This window comes from Sinocyclocheilus grahami, unplaced genomic scaffold, assembly GCF_001515645.1.
Source record: "Sinocyclocheilus grahami isolate Dianchi unplaced genomic scaffold, SAMN03320097.WGS_v1.1 scaffold34.1, whole genome shotgun sequence".
Lineage (NCBI taxonomy): Eukaryota > Metazoa > Chordata > Actinopteri > Cypriniformes > Cyprinidae > Sinocyclocheilus > Sinocyclocheilus grahami.
The window spans coordinates 1667835-1688785 of record NW_015505213.1 but is presented as its reverse complement, the minus strand read 5'-3'; the positions used below and the strand labels follow the sequence as shown (position 1 = coordinate 1688785).

The 20951-nt window shown below is 38.6% G+C and overlaps 3 protein-coding genes across 4 annotated transcripts in view; all 3 read right to left on the bottom strand.

Moving 5' to 3' along the window:
- The window catches only part of LOC107581436 (E3 ubiquitin-protein ligase DZIP3-like), a 4720-nt gene extending 3896 nt beyond the window's left edge, over positions 1-824 (bottom strand). The window contains exon 1 of the mRNA XM_016266996.1: positions 300-824. Within this exon, the coding sequence (XP_016122482.1) occupies positions 300-476 (177 nt within the window). The 5' untranslated portion in view covers positions 477-824. The remainder of the gene's footprint in view (positions 1-299) is intronic.
- A 630-nt stretch (positions 825-1454) lies between these two features.
- LOC107581342 (PI-PLC X domain-containing protein 1) lies at positions 1455-17858 on the bottom strand. 2 transcript variants are annotated; one of them, XM_016266866.1, is made up of 8 exons: positions 17848-17858; positions 14948-14951; positions 5597-5846; positions 5355-5491; positions 4390-4518; positions 4145-4300; positions 3231-3411; positions 1455-2268 (listed from the first exon to the last, which is right to left on the bottom strand). In XM_016266866.1, exons 3-8 carry the CDS (start codon positions 5700-5702, stop codon positions 2012-2014), a joined length of 966 nt encoding a protein of 321 aa, XP_016122352.1. In that variant the 5' UTR covers positions 5703-5846; positions 14948-14951; positions 17848-17858; the 3' UTR covers positions 1455-2011. The 2 variants fall into 2 exon arrangements, with proteins under 2 accessions (XP_016122352.1, XP_016122351.1); XM_016266865.1 differs by lacking the exons at positions 14948-14951; positions 17848-17858 and having other exon boundaries at positions 5597-6046.
- Positions 11493-20815, bottom strand: LOC107581344 (regucalcin). Its single transcript, XM_016266867.1, has 7 exons — positions 20687-20815; positions 18326-18491; positions 17924-18109; positions 15931-16137; positions 15707-15838; positions 11938-12092; positions 11493-11846 (listed from the first exon to the last, which is right to left on the bottom strand). Exons 2-7 carry the CDS (start codon positions 18486-18488, stop codon positions 11796-11798), a joined length of 894 nt encoding a protein of 297 aa, XP_016122353.1. The 5' UTR covers positions 18489-18491; positions 20687-20815; the 3' UTR covers positions 11493-11795.
- Positions 20816-20951: the final 136 nt, after the last annotated feature.

Here is a 20951-nt window from a genome sequence, read left to right as displayed (position 1 = left end):
TAACCGCTAGAGCGCCAAAAGTTACATAGTGCTGCTTTAAAATAAAAATAACAGTAAACAAAAATAAAAATGCTAAATTAACTAAGAAGGTAAGAGAATTAAATAGCTTTAGGATAAGCCCTATTAAGCAAGTGTGCTCTGAGATACTATTTAAAAAGTGTTAATTGAATCAGCTGCTCGTTGGCTGTCTGGAAGAGAAATCCAGAGCTTGGCACCATAACAACTGGTGTGTTTCTGCTCCCATTTAAAAGCCTGTATGCCATACAAGCTACACACACAAACTTACACTGGGTACTAACCGGACATGGAAGTGAAGCTCTGCGACTGGCCAATGATCGACTTGGAATTGGGACATCCCAACTGCTCTTCCTCTCAGCCTCTGGCTCCTTTTCATCCTGCTCCTCCACATCTTCCTGTCCTTCATATCCTCCCTGAAATGTGGTAAAGATTTCATCTTCCTCTTCCTCTTTCTCCATGTTAAACAACCGTAGCTGTCTTAAGGCTTTGAGACGAATACCTCTGAAAGAGAAACTGCGAGGAGCAGCGGCTTGAGGCTTTCGACTGTGTTCTGGAAGGGCCTTGGATTGCTAAATAAGCCTCTGTAATTAGATCCCCTGGTTTTCTTATCCCATCTGTTTCCTCTGGAGCTCTAAGCCTCATAGAGACGACACAGGGACCGATGCAAGCTCCTTTAACTCCTCAATAATCTGTTTAGGAGAGAGGTGGGGACTTGGAAGAGGAGGGAGGGGATTCTCAAAGCTCTCTGGAAGAATCCCGCTCCAGATCTGTTCAGAATGTGCTAAATACTTTGGATCCTGCATGTAGAGCACACTAATACAATGCATTCTTGGAGAAAAAAAATACAAAAAAAATCTGCAAAATTATATCTAACTGTGGTATGAAACAAATGTTGCCAAAGAAACACATTTGGTTTTTGTCCTCAGATTAATGAGACGTTAAAATAAAAAATAAACTTCCTTAAAGAATTTCAGAAAATTCTTTGTGGTCATTTTCAGATTTGAAAAAGTCCGGAAAAAACATGCATAAAAGTAAAACCCATGTTTATTTACCTTATACAACCTACACAAACTGAGTGTGAAAGTGGGGAAGTCGTGGCCTAATGGTTAAAGAGTCGGACTCATAACCCAAAGGCTGTGGGTTCGAGTCTCGTACCGGCAGGGGTTGTAGGGGGGGGGAGTGAATGTACAGCGCTCTCTTCCACCTTCAATACCACGACTGAGGTGCCCTTGAGCAAGGCACCGAACCCCCAACTGCTCCCCGGGCGCCGCAGCATAAATGGCTGCCCACTGCTCCGGGTGTGTGTTCACGGTTTGTGTGTTCACTGCTGTGTGTGTGCACTTTGGATGGGTAAATGCAGAGCACTAATTCCAAGTATGGGTCACCATACTTGGCCACATGTCACTTCACTTTCACTTTCACTTTCAAAGGCATCAGTGAACTGGATTATCATTTAAGTAGATACTATAAATGTTAAGCACCTTAGAGAGTGCACTCAAAGGGGCATCTAAAATTGGACCCCACAGATACATGTTACCCACATGGACTGAAAGCCAAACAGAGTGAACATCATCAACAATAGATGAAGTCATGACAGGACATTAGACGTTACTAAAATTAAGTGTGACTCATTGGACAGGTAATGCTATAATCTATTGAGCCACTTAATCTTTGATTATATCAATCTGCCCTTTTGACAAATATCCAAGAACAATCAGGAAAGAAGTTTAGTTTTTGGCATTTCAGTAGTTTGATGTTAACTGTAAAGTTGCAAGTAACATTATTTTGAGACATGTATCAAACAAAAACCTAAATATGGATTGCCTGTAGATGGCAGCATTGCACAAAACATTGTTTCCTCACAGTTTAGGGACTGTCATAAAAGACTAAAAAAATATCAATATGTAAACATCAAAACAAAAAGGCTAAAAAGAAATATAAAAAATACACTGTAAGGAAGATGCTGCATTTGTATGTAATGTTTATGGCAGATTTAAAGGTCAAGTCTCTTTTTTAAGAGTGTTTGATTGAGTCCAATAACCAGCTGGGTGAATTCATTGCTGAAAGCCCCCACAAAATCTGCACAGATGATGTTGACACATGATTTGCCCGGGCCTGGATGCTGTTGTTTGACCCAGTTCAAAAGCAGACTATAGGAGCTCAAGGTCATGCTTTGTAATGACTGGCACGGATGAGAAAGAACATACTTGGCATCCTCAGTTAGGTTCAGACCAGCGGCAAAAAACTGACCTGAAAACAAATTCAGGGCAATTATTTAAGGAAAACAAGCTTTAATGAAAGATATTTTATTTCCTTCCTACCGGCTTCTTCCTCTGAGACAAAATTTCTAACTCCTCCTTTAGGCTACAACCATCAAACTCAGGACAGACCTTCAGACTGTACTGACTTGGTATGCTATATTTTCTAACTGATCATACATACGATTGTCAAAAACCAGATGATCAAAACTATGAAGAATCCCAGAGACTTTAATTGAAAGGACAAAACTTTCACACATTAAATCTAATAGAGTTTTTAAGCTACATTCAACAATTTAATCAAAGATCAGTCTAATATCTATTTATCTAAATCATACTAGCAACATGCTAAAACATGTTAAATCATGCTAGAAATATGCTAAAGCATGCAGTGTTGTAATTGTTGTAATAAAGCTAGAAACATGCTGTAAATGTTCAATAATGCTAGAAACGTGCTAGAAAGTTTTAAATAATGCTAGCAACATGACAGCAATGTGCTAAAGCTTGTAAATGACAGCTTGTTGCTAGCAATGAATGTTTCTAAATCATGTTAGAAATATTCTAACGTGTTAAATCATGATAGAAACATGTTAGTAATGTGCTAATTTATGCTAGGAAAGTGCTAAATCATGCTAGCACATTTTCAAACATATTAACGTGTTAAATCATGGTAATAACATGTCAAGTCATGCTAGTAACTTGCTAACAATGTGCTACATCATGCTTGAACCATGTTAGCAGTAATGTATTAAATCTAGCTAGCAACATGCTATATCATCCTAGTAAGATGCTAAAACTTGTTTGGAACATTTTACTGACTTTCTCAGAGAAAAATCTTCAAACTTCAAACCTTGCAAAATTGTTTCAAACTTTCAAACAAGGCTTTGTCAAGCCAACATCAAAGTTTGTCATCTAACTTTATTTATCTTGTTTTGTAGCCTAATTATTACCGACCTGGTCTTCCTTCTGTTTTTCTCTCCTCCAGGTAGGATATGACATGTTTTGGATCTGATGTATTTGCCCACCAATATTCACACTGTGGCCACAATTCCTCATATTCAGACGCAGCTGAGTCATCATATGACAGAATAACCTGATAATTGTGATTCCAACACTGCAGTAGTGAGGGTATAATCTGAAAAAAAAAAATAATAATAGAGAGATTACTGAGATATACACTGTGTCTGAAATTGCCTACTATATATTATGTGAAAAACAGTACATGAAAAAAGTAATATGTCAGAGAAGTCATATAGTAGGTGAAAAGTACCCGGATAACCAACAACTTGCACTGAGATTCTGAAGTGTGCATTTGATTGACACTTTAATATCCCATGAGGCAACAGGAGATGATTTGTGAATGGCAGTGAAGTAACACAATTGATGCTGGTTGATCACATGACAGTAACAAAATGCTGGATGTAGTATGTCCAAATTCCATTCATATGCCATTTTTTAATGGTCAAAGTATTTTTCAAACCAAAACATTGCACCTACTAGACAGTATGTCATTTTAGATGCAGATATAGTGTCTAAAAAGGTATTGTGGCCAAGAATTAAGACTTTGTTCCAGTGTTTAATGTAAATCGTTGTCACGATTTTACTAAATTAAACCAAGGGCACACATTAGTACATTATGGACACAATTTAAATAAAATAAGTAAAACATTTTTGAAAAAAGTAGCCATGAATTAATAATTTGTGGGAATGAAATCTTAATTAGTGGACACAGTATCTATTTTTGTCCAGAATGTTATATGCAGTGCTCTGTACCATTCAGAATTTTTTGTTACATTTAAGACATGCATCAAGATTCAAGGTATTTCATAAAATTTGCATATGTTTTAAAATACATGGAAATTACTTACATAATTGGGACAAATTTTATTGTCAAATGTGCTTATGAGGAATTGAATGAGGTCTCTGTGTTGATCCAGGTTCATGCCATCAAAGGCAGAAAGTGCAATAATGACCACTTCCTTGGTGTGTTGATCTAACCAGCGAGCAACTTCTGTGAGCACTTCCTTAAAATAACAAAACCAGAACACAACCAATGTTTTTCTCGACTTGGAATGAGAAATTAACATTCTTCTAAAATTCCGATCAACCATACCTTCACTGTCAGAAGGGAGTAGATCCCATGTGCAAAGTAGAAAACTTTATCAGGGTCTTTTATCTTATGAGCTATTCTTAAATCGAGAAACCGAATGCCTAAATCCAGCTGGTTAGAGATGCTATCTTCCTGGATAAGAAAGAAAAAAATAAGCCATGTAAAATGCTGTATGTCATCAACACCCATCCTTTTGTCATAATTTGTCCACACTTAAGTAGATTTAAACCTACATGACTTCTGTGAAACACCAAAGGAGGCAAAATTACTCGGTCACCATTCAAGGAATAGTTCACCCAAAAATTTTAATTCTGTCATAATTTACTCACCCTCAAGTTGTTTCAAACCTGTATAAGTTTCTTTCTTCTGCTGAACACAAAAGAGGATATTTTGAAGAATGTGTGTTCCCAAACAACTGACGTAACCACTGACTTCCATAGTATTTTTTTTTCCATACTATGGAAGTCAATGGCTACCGTCAACTGTTTTGTTCCTCAGAATATCTTCTTTTGTTTTCAACAGAAGAAAGAAACTCATACAGATTTAGAACAACCTAAAGGTGAGTAAATGATGACAGAATTTTCATTTTCAGGTGATATATCCCTTCATTTACTTTTGTCATATGCAATGAAAGTGCAACCCTTACGAAAAAGAAGTTTATTCAAGTGTGCTATTAGTATACTTCTATTAAACTAAAAATAGGAATGTGGGCCAATTTAGTCCCAAGGAGTATTGAAATTACACTTACAAGTATACTACTAGTTCACTGATATTTGTACACTTACTACATAAAGTATACTTAAAAATATACTTGAACTTTACTTAAGTATACTTACTAAAATCAACTTGAAGTATACTACTTTTTGGTAAGGGAATGAAGGTGACTGAGGCTGTTAGTCAATGATGACGCTCTGAAGAAATCAATCATACAACTTTAGAACAACAAAATATCACATCTTCGTCTGTACCTGTGTAGTCGCCCATTTGATAACACAGGGCCGAACGATACAAGGAAACCAAGCGTCTAACACTTGCAGCAACCTCGGCGAAGACTTCAGTACTGAGGACCGCTCATCTAAACAGTAAGTCATGGTGTCATGACTTCCTGCAAAACAGTAAAACGGATGCTGAAATTATTAAGCAGTAAAAAATGTCAAATAATTGCGAAACAGGATTAAACTATGGAAATAATCAAACGTATCTGACGTACCGGGTATAGCGAGATTCCACAGCGGTATGTCCCAAAAACCCGAGGGCATCTCGGACATCCAGTCCGAACAACAGCTGGAGAGGCATAATCTTTCTTCATCCTCCATTTGTTACGTTTTCTATGAACAATTAACCTAAACACTTGTAGTACTCACACAGTACTACCAACATCATTTACTGCACATCGGCCGCTGAAACAAAAATAGCCTTTGTTTCCGCGTTTTTCTTCATGCGATGCCAGACAGAAACGCCTTGTTAAATGATGTACAGAAGTGCACTGAGTGTTGAACGAGCTCATTATAACCGTGAAATATGAATTTGTAAGATTATTTATGAGCATGTCGATCTCGTGACACTTTTCGTTTCTTGAACCTGGTATGGCAACAATGTTAGGGACCGTCTAAAAGTGCGATTTGTTTCCGTTTTGTTGAAGAGACCCAAAACAACAACACTGGCTCACATTGGAATTTTGTATTATTTATGTGAGAATTTTATTTGTTTAATATGTTAAATATTCAAATTTTGCCGTAACCACCTATAGATTCCCTACTAGCCTTGTCATCAAAAACGAATAAAAAAAATACAGAAAGATTCTTAAAGCTTCTTATGCAGGTGTATCTCAATAAATTAGAATGTTCTGGAAAAGTTCATTTATTTCAGTAATTCAACTCAAATTGTGAAACTCGTGTATTAAATAAATTCAATGCACACAGACTGAAGTAGTTTAAGTCTTTGGTTCTTTTAATTGTGATGATTTAGGCTCACATTTAACAAAAACCCACCAATTCACTATCTCAACAAATTAAAATATGGTGACATGCCAATCAGCTAATCGACTCAAAACACCTGCAAAGGTTTCCTGAGCCTTCAAAATGGTCTCTCAGTCTGGTTCACTAGGCTACACAATCATGGGGAAGACTGCTGATCTGACAGTTGTCCAGAAGACAATCATTGACACCCTTCACAAGGAGGGTAAGCCACAAACATTCATTGCCAAAGAAGCTGGCTGTTCACAGAGTGCTGTATCCAAGCATGTTAACAGAAAGTTGAGTGGAAGGAAAAAGTGTGGAAGAAAAAGATGCACAACCAACCGAGAGAACCGCAGCCTTATGAGGATTGTCAAGCAAAATCGATTCAAGAATTTGAGTGAACTTCACAAGGAATGGACTGAGGCTGGGGTCAAAGTATCAAGAGCCACCACACACAGACGTGTCTAGGAATTTGGCTACAGTTGTCGTATTCCTCTTGTTAAGCCACTCCTGAACCACAGACAACGTCAGAGGCGTCTTACCTGGGCTAAGGAGAAGAAGAACTGGACTGTTGCCCAGTGGTCCAAAGTCCTCTTTTCAGATGAGAGCAAGTTTTGTATTTCATTTGGAAACCGAGGTCCTAGAGTCTGGAGGAAGGGTGGAGAAGCTCATAGCCCAAGTTGCTTGAAGTCCAGTGTTAATTTTCCACAGTCTGTGATGATTTGGGGTGCAATGTCATCTGCTGGTGTTGGTCCATTGTGTTTTTTGAAAACCAACGTCACTGCACCCATTTACCAAGAAATTTGGGAGCACTTCATGCTTCCTTCTGTGCTTTTTGAAGATGCTGATTTCATTTTCCAGCAGGATTTGGCACCTGCCCACACTGCCAAAAGCACCAAAAGTTGGTTAAATGACCATGGTGTTGGTGTGCTTGATTGGCCAGCAAACTGGCCTGACCTGAACCCCATAGAAAATCTATGGGGTATTGTCAAGAGGAAAATGAGAAACAAGAGACCAAAAAATGCAGATGAGCTGAAGGCCACTGTCAAAGAAACCTGGGCTTCCATACCACCTCAGCAGTGCCACAAACTGATCACCTCTATGCCACGCCGAATAGAGGCAGTAATTAAAGCAAAAGGAGCCCCTACCAAGTATTGAGTACATGTACAGTAAATGAACATACTTTCCAGAAGGCCAACAATTCACTAAAAATGTTTTTTATTGGTCTTATGAAGTATTCTAATTTGTTGAGAGAGTGAATTGGTGGGTTTTTGTTAAATGTGAGTCAAAATCATCACAATTAAAAGAACCAAAGACTTAAACTACTTCAGTCTGTGTGCATTGAATTTATTTAATACACGAGTTTCATAATTTGAGTTGAATTACTGAAATAAATGAACTTTTCCACGACATTCTAATTTATTGAGATGCACCTTAACTGTTTGAAGGAGATCTCATGCGGACTCAGAATACCCTCTTCATGAACCATTGTCAGCATTAGTTGAGCTGAATGATATCTTGAGCAAAGCTATTCACTCCAACAAAATCTCCAGCAATGATGTTGACACTTTCTTTGTCAGAGCCTGGACGTTACTCCTTCACCCAGGCAAGCAACGATACTCACAACAAAAAATATCGATACTAAGGTGTTTTATTTACCAGTGATTTTGTTTATTTAACTAAAAAATTATAATGCGTTTAATATGCATTGACTTGGACGAATAACCTTTGTTAGCAAGTAATTGTGTAGGATATAACTATTTTCCTGCTCATCTGAACACAGGACTGTTGCAAGACAGAACTAATCAATCAGAGAGAGCGTTCACTCGCTTCTGACAGTGCATTCAAACAGGGCTGCTTTTCCCAAAAGTATCATAAGAAAGCATTAAAGCTTTTGGGAACGGCAGCCCTGAACAATGCTTATCAGAGAACAGAAGGACAGAGTTATTTCACAATAAACAAACTGAAATTGTAGCCTACATTGTTTGTGCAACTACAGTTATTTAAATTGAACGTTGAAAGATAATAGTGTATATCATGTTCTATTCATGTTCTAACAAAAAATATAACCTAATGAGTTGCAATTAAGGCGTATTGAATGTTAAAATGCTTATCATTACCCATTTTACTCTTAGTAATTTACATTTTTAAATAAATGTCATAATTTAAAAGTTTAGTTTAGAAGTATCGAATTGGTATCAATATCGACAATACTGCCTTGAAAAATATCGGTGGTATATAAGTGGTATCGCCCATCCCCTAAGGGTAGGCCATCATGGTCTTCTCTTTTAAAGACTTTGTGAGGTACAGGAGCATGTCATTCCCATCAAAAGTCAGGTTGAGACCAGAAACAAACAATCCATCTGTTGGCCAAATGGACACATAAAGAGCAAGGGATATTTTTTTTTTCCTTGGAGCATTTTGTTTAAACCAATCAGACTTCAATAAATGTAAGGTATTTTTAAGCTATTGGCATCTCTTAGCTCACCTGGTCTTCCATTTTGTTTCTGGTTATTAAGGTATGAAATGACCTCCTTGGGGTCCGAATTATCGGCCCACCAGTACTCGATTTGAGGCCACAAAACAGGATCGTCGACACTTCTGTTGTCATAAGAGAGGATGACCTGGTAGCCACTTTCCCAGCAGTTCTTGAGCGAGGGCTTCACATAAATTTGATTTTTTTTTTTTAAATGATTATTAAATCATTATTGGAACTATTTGCATAATATGCTGAGGTCCCTGAATTAATTATTTCCCTCAGTTTTTGAGGATATGGCTTTGAGGTCATGGCAAAGGGTATGCACCACTTGAAGCTTAGGACAGAGTTTTGTTTTGAAGTGCTCTTTGAGGAAGTTGGTCAGGTTGGTGTGTTGATCGGCTGACATTTCTTTGAAATGCGAGAAAGCAATTTCTCGCAAACCTCCTTAGTATGCTGGCCTAACCATTTCTCCAGTCCTGCCATTCCCTCCTGTGGTGATTCAAGGTTAGCTGTCATTACAGTTTTCCCATTAAGCTGTTGAATGCAATTAATGTAAAAAGAATAACATGAAAATGAATCAGGGTAATAACCTTCACAGTCATTGTTGTGTATAGTCCATGATGGAAGAATAAATCACTTGATTCAGGCTTCCCAGCAACCCTCAGATCAAAGTATCGCAAACCCGCATTAAGCTACTCAGAGATGTTTTTTTCCCTTGACAATCACTTGAAAACATGAACATAGACTGGCTCCTGACATTTATTGTGATATTACTGTATTTTAATAGGTACTTTACCTGGGTAGTACCCCATTTTTTGACAATGGGGCTCAAGAAAATACTGAACATCTTGTCCAAGGCCTTTGTTTTTTTAGGTTCCAGTACTGAAGAGTCCATATCCAAGCTGTATGCCATAGCGTCATGGCTCCCTAAAAGAAATGTCTGTTCTGTTTAAGTTTTTGGCTCTCTTCAAGTCACACATGATCCTATGTTCACTTCATGTTTGTTGTATGTGATGATACGCTAATATAATGTAAGTTTGATGGATAGTCTGGAAAATTTGTATATGATTTTGATATGTAAGTCACTTTGAATAACTGTATAAATGCTAATGAATTAATCTTTTAGCTTTTAAGTTGGAAGATGGTTATTAATATCTGAGAGCTTTGAATAATAGTTTGACAGATGTTGTTAATATTCACATTACTTACCTGGAATAGCAAGTTGGCTCAAGGGGATTTTTGTGAATTTCTCATTAAGGTTAGACATCCAGTCAGCTGTTTCAGCCATTTTCTTGTTCTTATCCAATGTTTCAGTGGTACAAATGCCTAGGTGAAAAAAAAGACGTTTTGTGGTTTACAGCTATCCAAGCAGACCATTTAGGTAAGTATTATCACATCATACCTTTTTCTGTCCTGTTTGTGTTTGACAATCACAGCATTCTGATTGTATTGTTTTTATATGTAGTATAGACAACACCCTCTGGTTGGGTCATTATGAATCGCTCATCCATATTCAGTGCGTTCCTCTAGATTTTATGGCTGAGAAGAGAGAGGTCAACAAATTCACCTCAGTATAAAAACTACTCTCTAAGACTCTCTACTGCCCTTTTCCCAGCAAATACAAGAATTTCCCAATAATGTTTAGCGCCACTAAGACATTTATTCATTTATTTATTGAAAGAAGGCAATTCTTTTATTAGGCACATTACTGACATTAAAATCGGCAACAAATTCTATTTAAAATAAAAGTTACCCATCAGAAACCTGAAAAAAAGCATCAGTTTCCACAAACATATTATGCAGCTGTTTTCAACATTGATAATAATAACTGGCGCATAATCATTTTTGAGTACCAAATCAAAATTAGAATGATTTCTGAAGGATCATCTGAAGTCTTTATTCGCATCTGTTTTTTATTGTTTGTCTTATATATGTAGTACAAAAGGCTGCCGATTATGTTACTGTTTGAGTTAACTAAACAAAATATATTTATTAGGAGGTGGAGCTTGTTTTAATTATTTATCCTCAAAAACCCCATTTAAACTCTTGAAGTCTACAATTCCAGAGATCATTTAAATTCGAAACCTTTATCTTATTATTTCAGGTTATGCTGAAAGATTCACAAAAACAGTAAACCAACAAACAAAATGAATTAATCCATTCAACCTTTGCACCAAAACCTGTAGATTTACTTAGTATCCTTATAGTCAACATGAAACCGATCCTATTCACCCCTCTTTAATGCATGGTCTGAAATGACTTTTCAGCTGACGCCACAAATCCCACTTTCTTCTCAGCCTCTTCCTTCCAACCAGCATTCTGGCTTATAACAGCTACTTTTACAACCCAATCAATTCCCACTAAAATCAAGACCGGTTCCACATTTTCTCACTGAAATCGTTTTACTCTGAAATACAGATTATGGATGTAAAACAGTTTGTGAGTGGTTTGTCATTTTGACTTGGAAGGGAAATAAACAAAAAAGTCAATCATAATTTCAAAATCATGGTTGTCTGACTCACTTCAGCAGCAGAGCCAAACCAACATCACATTTGTAGTTAATATACATTGCAAGTTACCCAAAATGACCCAAAAACACATCACTTGAAATAATCTCCTAAAATGTGTGCAAAGTCACATATTGCTCTTTGTGTAGTTAATATAAATTAAATTAAATTAAAATTCATATTATTCCACATACAATTACATCTTTGATTTTAGTCATGTAGACAAAATGCTTGTGTCTAATAATTAGAATAATAATTGTGTCTAATATTAGAAATGTAAATTACTAAATTATAAAATTTAATTATAGAAATGTCCAATATTATGGAAATGAAAGTAAGATTTTCTACCATTATATGAGGTGCGAGTATCACACATACTCTAACTGCATGATTAGAACTCTATTGTTGTATCATGACTGCAAAATGATCATGACGCTTTTAATAACAATAATTTTTCCTTGGTTTTCATCCAGTGTATGAGAATGGTGGGATGCCCTTGACTCCTAAACCAGACACCTATGATAGGAATAAAGCATATAATTAATGTCATTATGTGTCGGAGTTGATGTCATGCTACTTTGAGCATGATATGAAATAAGATGTCTACCTTAAATGTGCAGCCAGCTTCAGGATGCTTGGCCAGTGAATCTGCATCCATGCCTGCATACGCTGAGGTGACATAGAGATCACTGTAGTCTTTCCCTCCGAAACAGCATGAAGTGGTTTTCTCAGCTGGTAGTTTCACTGTCTGCAGCCGTTTGCCTGAGAATGGAAGCTCATTACTGTTCAACAACTGAAAGATTGGACTGATCTTTGATTTTCATTCAGACTTTCTATTTATATTCAGCTGTCAGGGTTCTGGACTGTCTGTGTGTGTTTTGCTCCCCATGACCCAGTTTCTCCTCGTGTTAATTGTGTTAATTTGATTATGATTCCATGCACCTGTGTTCCCCTGATTGCCCTGTGTTTATTAGCCCCAGTCTGTGTAGTCTTCCTTTGTCGGTTCTACTCGTTACGTTGATGTGTTTCCTGCTGTCTCCAGTGTTTATGTACCCTGTGTTCCATGGATTAAAGACGGTTTCATTTATTCCTCGTCTCCATCGTTCCTCGCCATCACAGAGTATGACAGAAGAACCGACCAAAAAACAGTTACCTCCCGTGTTTTCCCCTCCGTTTTTTTTCTCGTTTTTCACCCAGTGTCTTTTTTTTCCGTTGTTCCCTGATGGATGCCCTCCTTTCCCCCGAATACCTCCTCCTCCTGCTGGAGCAGGAAGACAAAGCTCTCGAGGACCATACTAGACTGTTCCAGCTGCTAGCAAGCACCACCCACTACCAGGACGACGTGCTCTGTGCGTTCTACGACGCCAGTCTAAACATTGAGTGCAGAGTGCCGTCGTCCGGAGATGGTCCTCAAGAGGATTTCAGCGCGTTTGTGGAGTGGATTCTGGCGAGAAACGGATCGCCTCTCATCATCACTCCCAGATCCACTCTGGACCCAGAGCCCAGCCCACCATCTCCCCGCTGTGCGGAGCTAAAGCCCGAGCCCACCGATGACGGAGAGCCAATTCCCGCCGCGATCTACGAGCCGGCGACAATGCCCGCCACGAGGAAGAAAGCCGCAGACGGTGTGAGCGCTGAGAGGAGCTCCGCCCCCTGCACCGCGGCTGAGGGTGAGCTGAGTATGGTGCAGCGAAAGTGCCAAAGCTAAGAGGAGAGGACTCCAGTCCCCGAATCCAGTCCAGAACGCTCTCCAGTGCCCGATCCTAGAAATCGCTCTCCAGTGCCAGCTCCTCGTAAGCGCCCTCAAGTGTCCGCTCCTCCTGAGCGCCATCCTGTTCCCATGTTCAGCCAAGAGGGGGCTTCCGATCCAGAGTTAAGCTCTGAATGCCCGGAGACGCACAAATGCCCGCCCTCCCACCTGCTCATGCCTCCTCCACCGCTGTTGTCTGGCAGCCCCTCTGCTCGCCCTCAGCCCACCATCAATACGGTGTGAGCGCCGCGGGTCTGCCATCCTCCAGTGTCGCCATGGCTGGAGAATCCCTCACCTCCGCCTCCAGCCTCCGAGGCCCGGACTCCGCCTCGGCCCGTAGACCCAGCGGCTCCACCTTGGCTCCTAGCTCCCTCACCTCCACCATCACCCGTCGATCCACCAGCTCCACCGGGCTCCCTCGTCCCTCCGGCTCTGCCTTGGTCAGGCGTCAACCTGCCATCTCCTCAGGACTCTGCTCCTCCGGCTGCACCTCGTTACTCCGTCCCACCGGCTCTATTGGGCTCCTTGGTCCTCAGTCACTCCGGCTCCGCCGCGGATCTCAGGATCTCCGCCTCGGTCGCCAGAACCCTCGGATCCACCCTGGCCCCCCGGATCCTCGGCATCCCCCTGGCTCGTTGGTTCTCCGTCTCCGACTCGGGCTCCTCCGCCGCCATTGGTCGGCCCCCTGGAGTCGGAGGCCATTCCTCCTCCATCGACTCCCTCCATCGACTCCACCATGGGTCGACATTATGGCTGTGGCCTGGGTCCAGCTGGGCTCCTACTGCGCAGAGTCCCTCCTGTCTCCTCCTTGGCTCCTCCCTCTATCGTCTCCTCACTGGACTCCGTCTGCCGGCCCCCTCCCGGGTGTCCGTCCTCCTCCAGAACCTCCTACTTAGTTCCCACCCATTCCACCCCTCTGTTGTTTTACGGTGCGAGGACGCACCTTCCGGGAGGGGGGGCCATATGTCAGGGTTCTGGACTGTTTGTGTGTGTTTTGCTCCCCATGACCCAGTTTCTCCTCGTGTTAATTTGATTATGATTCCATGCACCTGTGTTCCCCTGATTGCCCTGTGTTTATTAGCCCCAGTCTGTGTAGTCTTCCTTTGTCGGTTCTACTCATTACGTTGATGTGTTTCCTGTTGTCTCCAGTGTTTATGTACCCTGTGTTCCATGGATTAAAGACGGTTTCATTTATTCCTCGTCTCCATCGTTCCTCGCCATCACAGAGAGTGACATCAGCTCTATTTATATTAAGTTTCCCTAAAATTGGGAATAGAATTAAAACTGAAGTCTCTTTTAGAATGTTATACATTCTAACCTGTATTTATATTTAAGGCATAATGGCAAAATGATGGCATTGGTATTTTTTATTTTTCAACAAAATTATACATAAATACATACACAAATATAGTGTAAAAATTTAATAAAATTATGAAAAATTAAAATGTCTGTTTTCTATTTGAATATATTTAAAATATATTTTATTCCCGTGACAGCAAAACCAAATTTTCTGCATCATTACTCCAGTCATCAGTTTCACGTGATCCTTCAGAAATCATTCTAATATGCTGATAATTTGGTGCTCAAATCATTATTATTCTCAATTTAAAAACAGTGATGCTACATTTTATTTTTTTGTGGAAACAGATAAATTAACTTTTTGTGTATGAACATTTAAATATGGGAATGTTTCTGTCATAAACATGAGTTTAATGGCCAGTTATGGAAGCAAAGTTGAGACTTTTTTAACTTCATTCAGGAATATCCTAAGTGTTTTTAAAGGGGTCCTATTATGCTTTTTCACTTTTTCAACTTTAGTTAGTCTGTAATGTTGCTGTTTGAGCATAAAAAAGATCTGCAAAGTTACAAAGCTCAAAGTCCACTTCAAAAGGAGATATTTTATTTAACAGAAATCACTTTTCAAAAATTACAACGAACGACTCGTTTGGACTACAATGCATATTTTCCGGGATTTGTGATATCACAAATATCGACGAATGGGACGAAACCTGACTGAGCTGCACTAGAGAAGGCAACGAGTGTTATCACTATGTTGTAGACACGCTAGCTTTCCCAAGGCAGACGAACTTAGAGTGGTTACAATTATCTGGGTTTAAATCGCGCTCAAATTTATTTGATTTTAACGCAATATTTACACTGAAGCTCGCAGGCGGCTATGCTAAGGGGCATGACGGTTCCTGACCAGGCGCCGAGTGCTGCCAATCACAACACACACTGGCCCAGCTAACCAATCACAGCACATTTTCTTTTTCAGAAGGCGGGCCTTCATTTGATACAGGAACTATTCGAGCCGTTCATACCAGACTGGGGAGAAAGGTGTTGTAATAATGTAAAATATGTGAAAAATAATGTGTTTTTCGAAAAACCTAGTATGAGAGCCTGTTCTAGTACACCCCCAAAACAAAATCAAGACTTTGTAAAAGAGCATAATAGGACCCCTTTAAAATAGTGGATTATGAGTCAATTTATGAGGAGGCTTTCATATTTTGATCAGTGTAAGTTATACACAGTTATACTGAAAATGTGAATTTTAACATTACAACAAATGATACATTTCACCATTATTTTTCATATTAAATTGCTTTGCCTCAGCTATGTTACACACCTGTTTGTGGGTCGATACGCAGCACTCTTCCTGCATTGTAGCAGGCAACCCACAGTTTGCCCTCTGTGTCTATGCACATACCGTCTGGTATGCCTTCATCTTTCTCCATGTTGTAAACCATTCTGCGGTTAGCTTAAACAGAAATAAATAAATACACATATTTTACAAAACCACTCTAGCTTTACATCAAGACCACAGTCCAATGCAATGCAAAACAAACTCACACAGTCCTCCAGTCTGGATGTCATAATCAAATGCCTCCACCATAAATGCCAGGCTGTCAATGTAGTAGAAGATGCGGTGATCCAGTGACCAGTCCAAACCATTGGAGAGGTGCACTTGGTCAAAATGCTGGACAACAGAGTGGTCAGGAAGGAGGGTGTACAGCACCCCATCCGTCACATCAGGCTTCATGTCCAAACCCATGGTACCTGCACACAGTAAAGGAGACGTCCAAATGGGAATAATTCAACTGGTTTATTTAAAGGGGTGGTTGATTGCGATTTCACTTTTTTAACGTTAGTTAGTGTGTAATGTTGCTGTTTGAGCATAAACAATATCTGCAAAGTTACGAAGCTGAAAGTTCAATGCAAACGGAGATATCGTCTTTTAAAATTCTGGCAGTTTAATGCCTACAAAAACGGCTGGTAGGGGACTACAACAAGTTACTTCCCAGGTTTGTGAAGTAACAAACCCAGATAAACCCCGCCCTTCTAACGATTCTAATGGATTCACAAGTTTCAAAATCAATGTTCTAAAGCAGCGGTTCTTAATACTGTTCCTCACTGTCGCCCTGCTCTGCATCTCTCTCTCTCTCAATCTCTCATTCAGCTCAGCTCCAACAATGAACTGTTCAAATTATACACGTATTTTCACATAGATATGAGAAGTGTTAAACATGGACGCGCGTGCAGTTGCCGTACTGTATTAAAGCTTTAATCAGGATAAAACCGTATATTAAAAGCTAACATATGCAGTAGCATTTACAAATAACAGCATATCTAAAAGTATGAGACAACAACAAACAAAAAACATAGGCCTACCATTAAAAGCCGTGCTTGCACAGGTTCTGCATGATCCTCTTCAATAATATCCTCTGCTTCTCAATCGGGTTCAAACTGATAAGCGATATTAACGACGCCGTTGTTTACAATACAACCGGAGCACATGCCGCTGAGGTGAGGGGCGGGACGATTAGACGCGCACTAGAGGCGGTTTAGCCAATCACAACACACTGGGCTAGCTAACCAATCAGAGCCCATCGCCTATTTCTGAGGGTGGGGCTTCATAAAAGCAGGAAATGATCAGTGCGTTTCTCAGAGAAGGGACAGAGCGGTGTGGAATAAAGGTAAATTATGTGAAAAATAATGCTTTTTTTTTTTTTTTTTAAACGAAGCATTAACACATGTTAGACTGCACCCCATAAACACAATCAAGCCTAGAAAAAAACAGTGAACCACCCCTTTAAAGAATTAAAGGTTTAGTTAACCCAAAAATGATAATTCTGTCATCATTTACTCACCCCCATGTCATTCCAAACCTGTATGACTTTCTTTCTTCAGTTTCTGTTACTTGTATGCATACAAAGGACATTTTGGTAAAAAGAAGTTTGGTTCTTCATACATTCTTCATAATATCTTCTTTTGTGTTCAGCAGAAGAAAAAATGCATACATATTTGGAATGACAATGTTAAGTAAATGATGACAGAATTTCCATTTTTGGGTGGACTACATCTTTAAATTATCGGCTTCTGTAAATTCTGTAAAAAAAAAACATGCTAAATTACAACTGTCACAAGATAATACTTTCAATTTTTTTATACTTTACATATGCAGAGTGAAAATATGATTTCTCTCACACAGTACCTGCAAAAAATCTGCCAGCTGGATCTACTTTGCCATCATTGAAGCGGGTGTTTGGTTTTTCCCTGTCATCCACATTGGTGACAGGTGTAACTGAACGCTTTACCCAGTCAACAAATGCAAACCGAGTTCCCTCTGCGATGACGTAACCACCTGCCTGCCGTGGAACCACAGAGTTAAGTAAATGATGACAGAATTTCCATTTTTGGGTGGACTACATCTTTAAATTATCGGCTTCTGTAAATTCTGTAAAAAAAAAAAACATGCTAAATTACAACTGTCACAAGATAATACTTTCAATTTTTTTATACTTTACATATGCAGAGTGAAAATATGATTTCTCTCACACAGTACCTGCAAAAAATCTGCCAGCTGGATCTACTTTGCCATCATTGAAGCGGGTGTTTGGTTTTTCCCTGTCATCCACATTGGTGACAGGTGTAACTGAACGCTTTACCCAGTCAACAAATGCAAACCGAGTTCCCTCTGCGATGACGTAACCACCTGCCTGCCGTGGAACCACAGAGCCTACAAGTTTCTCTGCGCAAAGATAAGACATTTGAATTCATCAACATTATAATGCATGCTAATTTAATTTGAATCAATGCCTAATGCACCTTTTAAATAAAATGCAAACTCAAAACACTGACTACATGATTTTTATTGTGGGAATTGATTGATTATTTGGTTGCATTTTCCTTGAAAGTCACTAAAAATGCAGCCCACACTAAACTTACTGTATGTCTTCAGGCTTACCTGTGGCAATACTGTCTAATTGATTGGTCAGCGAGTTCCACCGGTTGACCCTTTTACCCATAATATCAACATACAACAAAGTGGAGTCCTTCTCCTCCCAGACCGGACTCTCACCGACTTCGTTCTGTTCTTTGATAACACATTCAACTTTTATGGACGACATGACCTGAAACACACAAGTACAGTTCATGTAACTGTATGATGTCCTCAAACAACCTTTACCTTAGAAACTGCTTACTTAAGATCAAGAAAAACAAAGTTCAGAACAAGAAGACACATGCTGGTGTAGTTTACACTCCAGAACAAACTAAACTTAAAGCTTAATTTTAGCAGGGATTATAACATTGTGTTATGACATTATAAAAGGTCATTGCTTAAAAAACGCATAAAAAATAAATAGTAGTGCTGTCAAATGATTAATTGCGATTAATCGCATCCAAAATAAGTTTTTGTTTACATAATATATGTGTGTATTGTGTATATTTATTATGTATATATACACAGATAGCCTATATATTTAGAAAATATTTACATGTATATATTTATATAATTTATATTAATATTTAATATACAAATATTTGTAATATACAAATATAACATATTTTTCTTAAATATATACGTGTGTGTATATATATATATATATATATATATACAGTACACACATATGTAAAAAAACTTATTTTGTATACGATTAATCGCGATTAATCATTTGACAGCACTAAAAATAGATATGTAGTCATACATAAACATTAAACGAACTCTTATATTTTTATGTATACATGAATTTCTGATCTGTTGATGGTGAAGTGTATAATTTCTGCGCCAGTGACATCAAACAATAATTTGTGTAAAAAAACAAAACAAAAATCTGTTGTCAAACCGGTTTCCCCAGAACACCGCCCCCGTCTGTTATTGGTCGAGCAAAAATGTAGTCCTGCCCCAAACACACGCCGCCCTGATAGCGACTGACATACTATTATTATTGAGCATTATATGTGTTTAACCATTACTGACATTAATGTAAAGTGTTTGGTATTATAAAAATACATTTAATATGGATCATCATATATAACCTCAATAAATTCAGTTATGAGCCACGAATGAATATGTGACAGCTGATTGTTATGTTAATACAATGTAAGTGTATTCATAATCAATGTTAGGGGTAACTCATTACAAGTAACGCGAGTTACGTAATCAGATTACTTTTTTCAAGTAACTAGTAAAGTAACGCATTACTTTTTAATTTACAAGAAAATATCTGAGTTACTTTTTCAAAAAAGTAATGCCAGTTACTTAGTTTTCCCATTTATTGACTGACGGCTCTCCTGTCCCCATATTGGGAGAAATCGGGAGTACAGAGGAGTTGTGTGAGCTGTGTGAACATGATGTTACTGTAGTTCTAGACTAAATGTGAATGTGCATTAATTCATCCCACTCACAAAAAAAAAACTGATTTAGTATTCATCAAAATGAATTAAAACAGTGAAATGCAAACTCAGAATATGACTCAAACCTGCAATAATTAAATATGTTAAATAACACAAATGTATCTAATCCCATTTTATTAACCAATATCTTTGGCTGCTGAGCTTTGATGATCCAGTTCAACCATACTAATAAGCACAATGACTTTAGATAAACTAACAATTGTGCTTTGTTTTTTTATTGCTGAAGAGTGTTTCTTCTCCTGCGTTCTACTGTACAGACGTGAAAGCCTGAGGTTTATTCATTACACTTTTTGGTGTGAAAGGGCTTTTATATTTGCTATAAACAGAACTTCTTATATTAAAAACAATCAAGCCCTGCTTATATTTAAAAAGTAACGCGAAAGTAATATAACGCACTACTTTCCATAAAAAGTAACGTAATTAGTTACTTTTTGGGAGTAACGCAATATTGTACTGCGTTACTTTTAAAAGTAACTTTCTCCAACACTGTTCATAATCATAACCGACACTGACGAATTAATGTTAAATGACAGTCATGAATGTCTGTTACAAATGAATCATTCACAATTTGTCGTGTATCACGCTCGTGTCTACACACGACGCAGCTGTTATTAAAAATACACTGGAAACTCATTAGCATTAATCGATTATGTATTAGAAAACTGGTTTTAAAACAAACCGCGACCGCGTGAAAGCTGAACATATCGATTTTTAAGACAGACAATGTTACAATTAACGAAGTTACACCAACAAAACAAACCGAAACAATAAGAACTGTAAAGAGCAGCGCTCAGTCTTTTGGAAAGGCTGAACTACAAAATCACGTGATAAAGGCGGCATGCAGCGTTGTGAAAACAGTTTGTGTTGGGCGTCATATTTCCTGCAAACCAAGACGTTTGTATTGTCCTACCTTTTTAAACTTTATCCTCTTTTCCTCTCTGGTCGCTGTTCTTGCAAAATGTTTCCAACTTTGCAAAGTTTCCTCCCGTCTGTAAATGAAATGTGACGGCACAGTGACAATAGTGCGCCCTCTGGCTCGTGCGTTTAAACACACCCTAAAATAAGGCTAAAAGTGCTAGAGAGAGGAGTTTGACCTCAGTCCCATGATGAGAAAAAAGCGTGATTGTGCTAAAAAGAACCAAAAGTGTGATTTATGTGCATACATTGCATTCAAC

What these genes read in the sequence shown, in the direction of transcription:
- LOC107581342 (XM_016266866.1), bottom strand. Translation starts at nt 5,702, where the DNA reads ATGGAGGATGAAGAAAGATTATGCCTCTCCAGCTGTTGTTCGGACTGG. An exon ending in ACTCCCTTCTGACAGTGAAG is followed by an intron (nt 4,301 to 4,389) that starts GTATGGTTGATC and finishes TGTTATTTTAAG; the next exon opens with GAAGTGCTCACAGAAGTTGC. An exon ending in AAAAACAGAAGGAAGACCAG is followed by an intron (nt 2,269 to 3,230) that starts GTCGGTAATAAT and finishes ATTTGTTTTCAG; the next exon opens with GTCAGTTTTTTGCCGCTGGT.
- LOC107581344 (XM_016266867.1), bottom strand. Translation starts at nt 18,488, where the DNA reads ATGTCGTCCATAAAAGTTGAATGTGTTATCAAAGAACAGAACGAAGTC. An exon ending in AGCTGGCAGATTTTTTGCAG is followed by an intron (nt 16,138 to 17,923) that starts GTACTGTGTGAG and finishes TACTGTGTGCAG; the next exon opens with GTACCATGGGTTTGGACATG. An exon ending in GCGTATCGACCCACAAACAG is followed by an intron (nt 12,093 to 15,706) that starts GTGTGTAACATA and finishes TTCCATTCTCAG; the next exon opens with GCAAACGGCTGCAGACAGTG.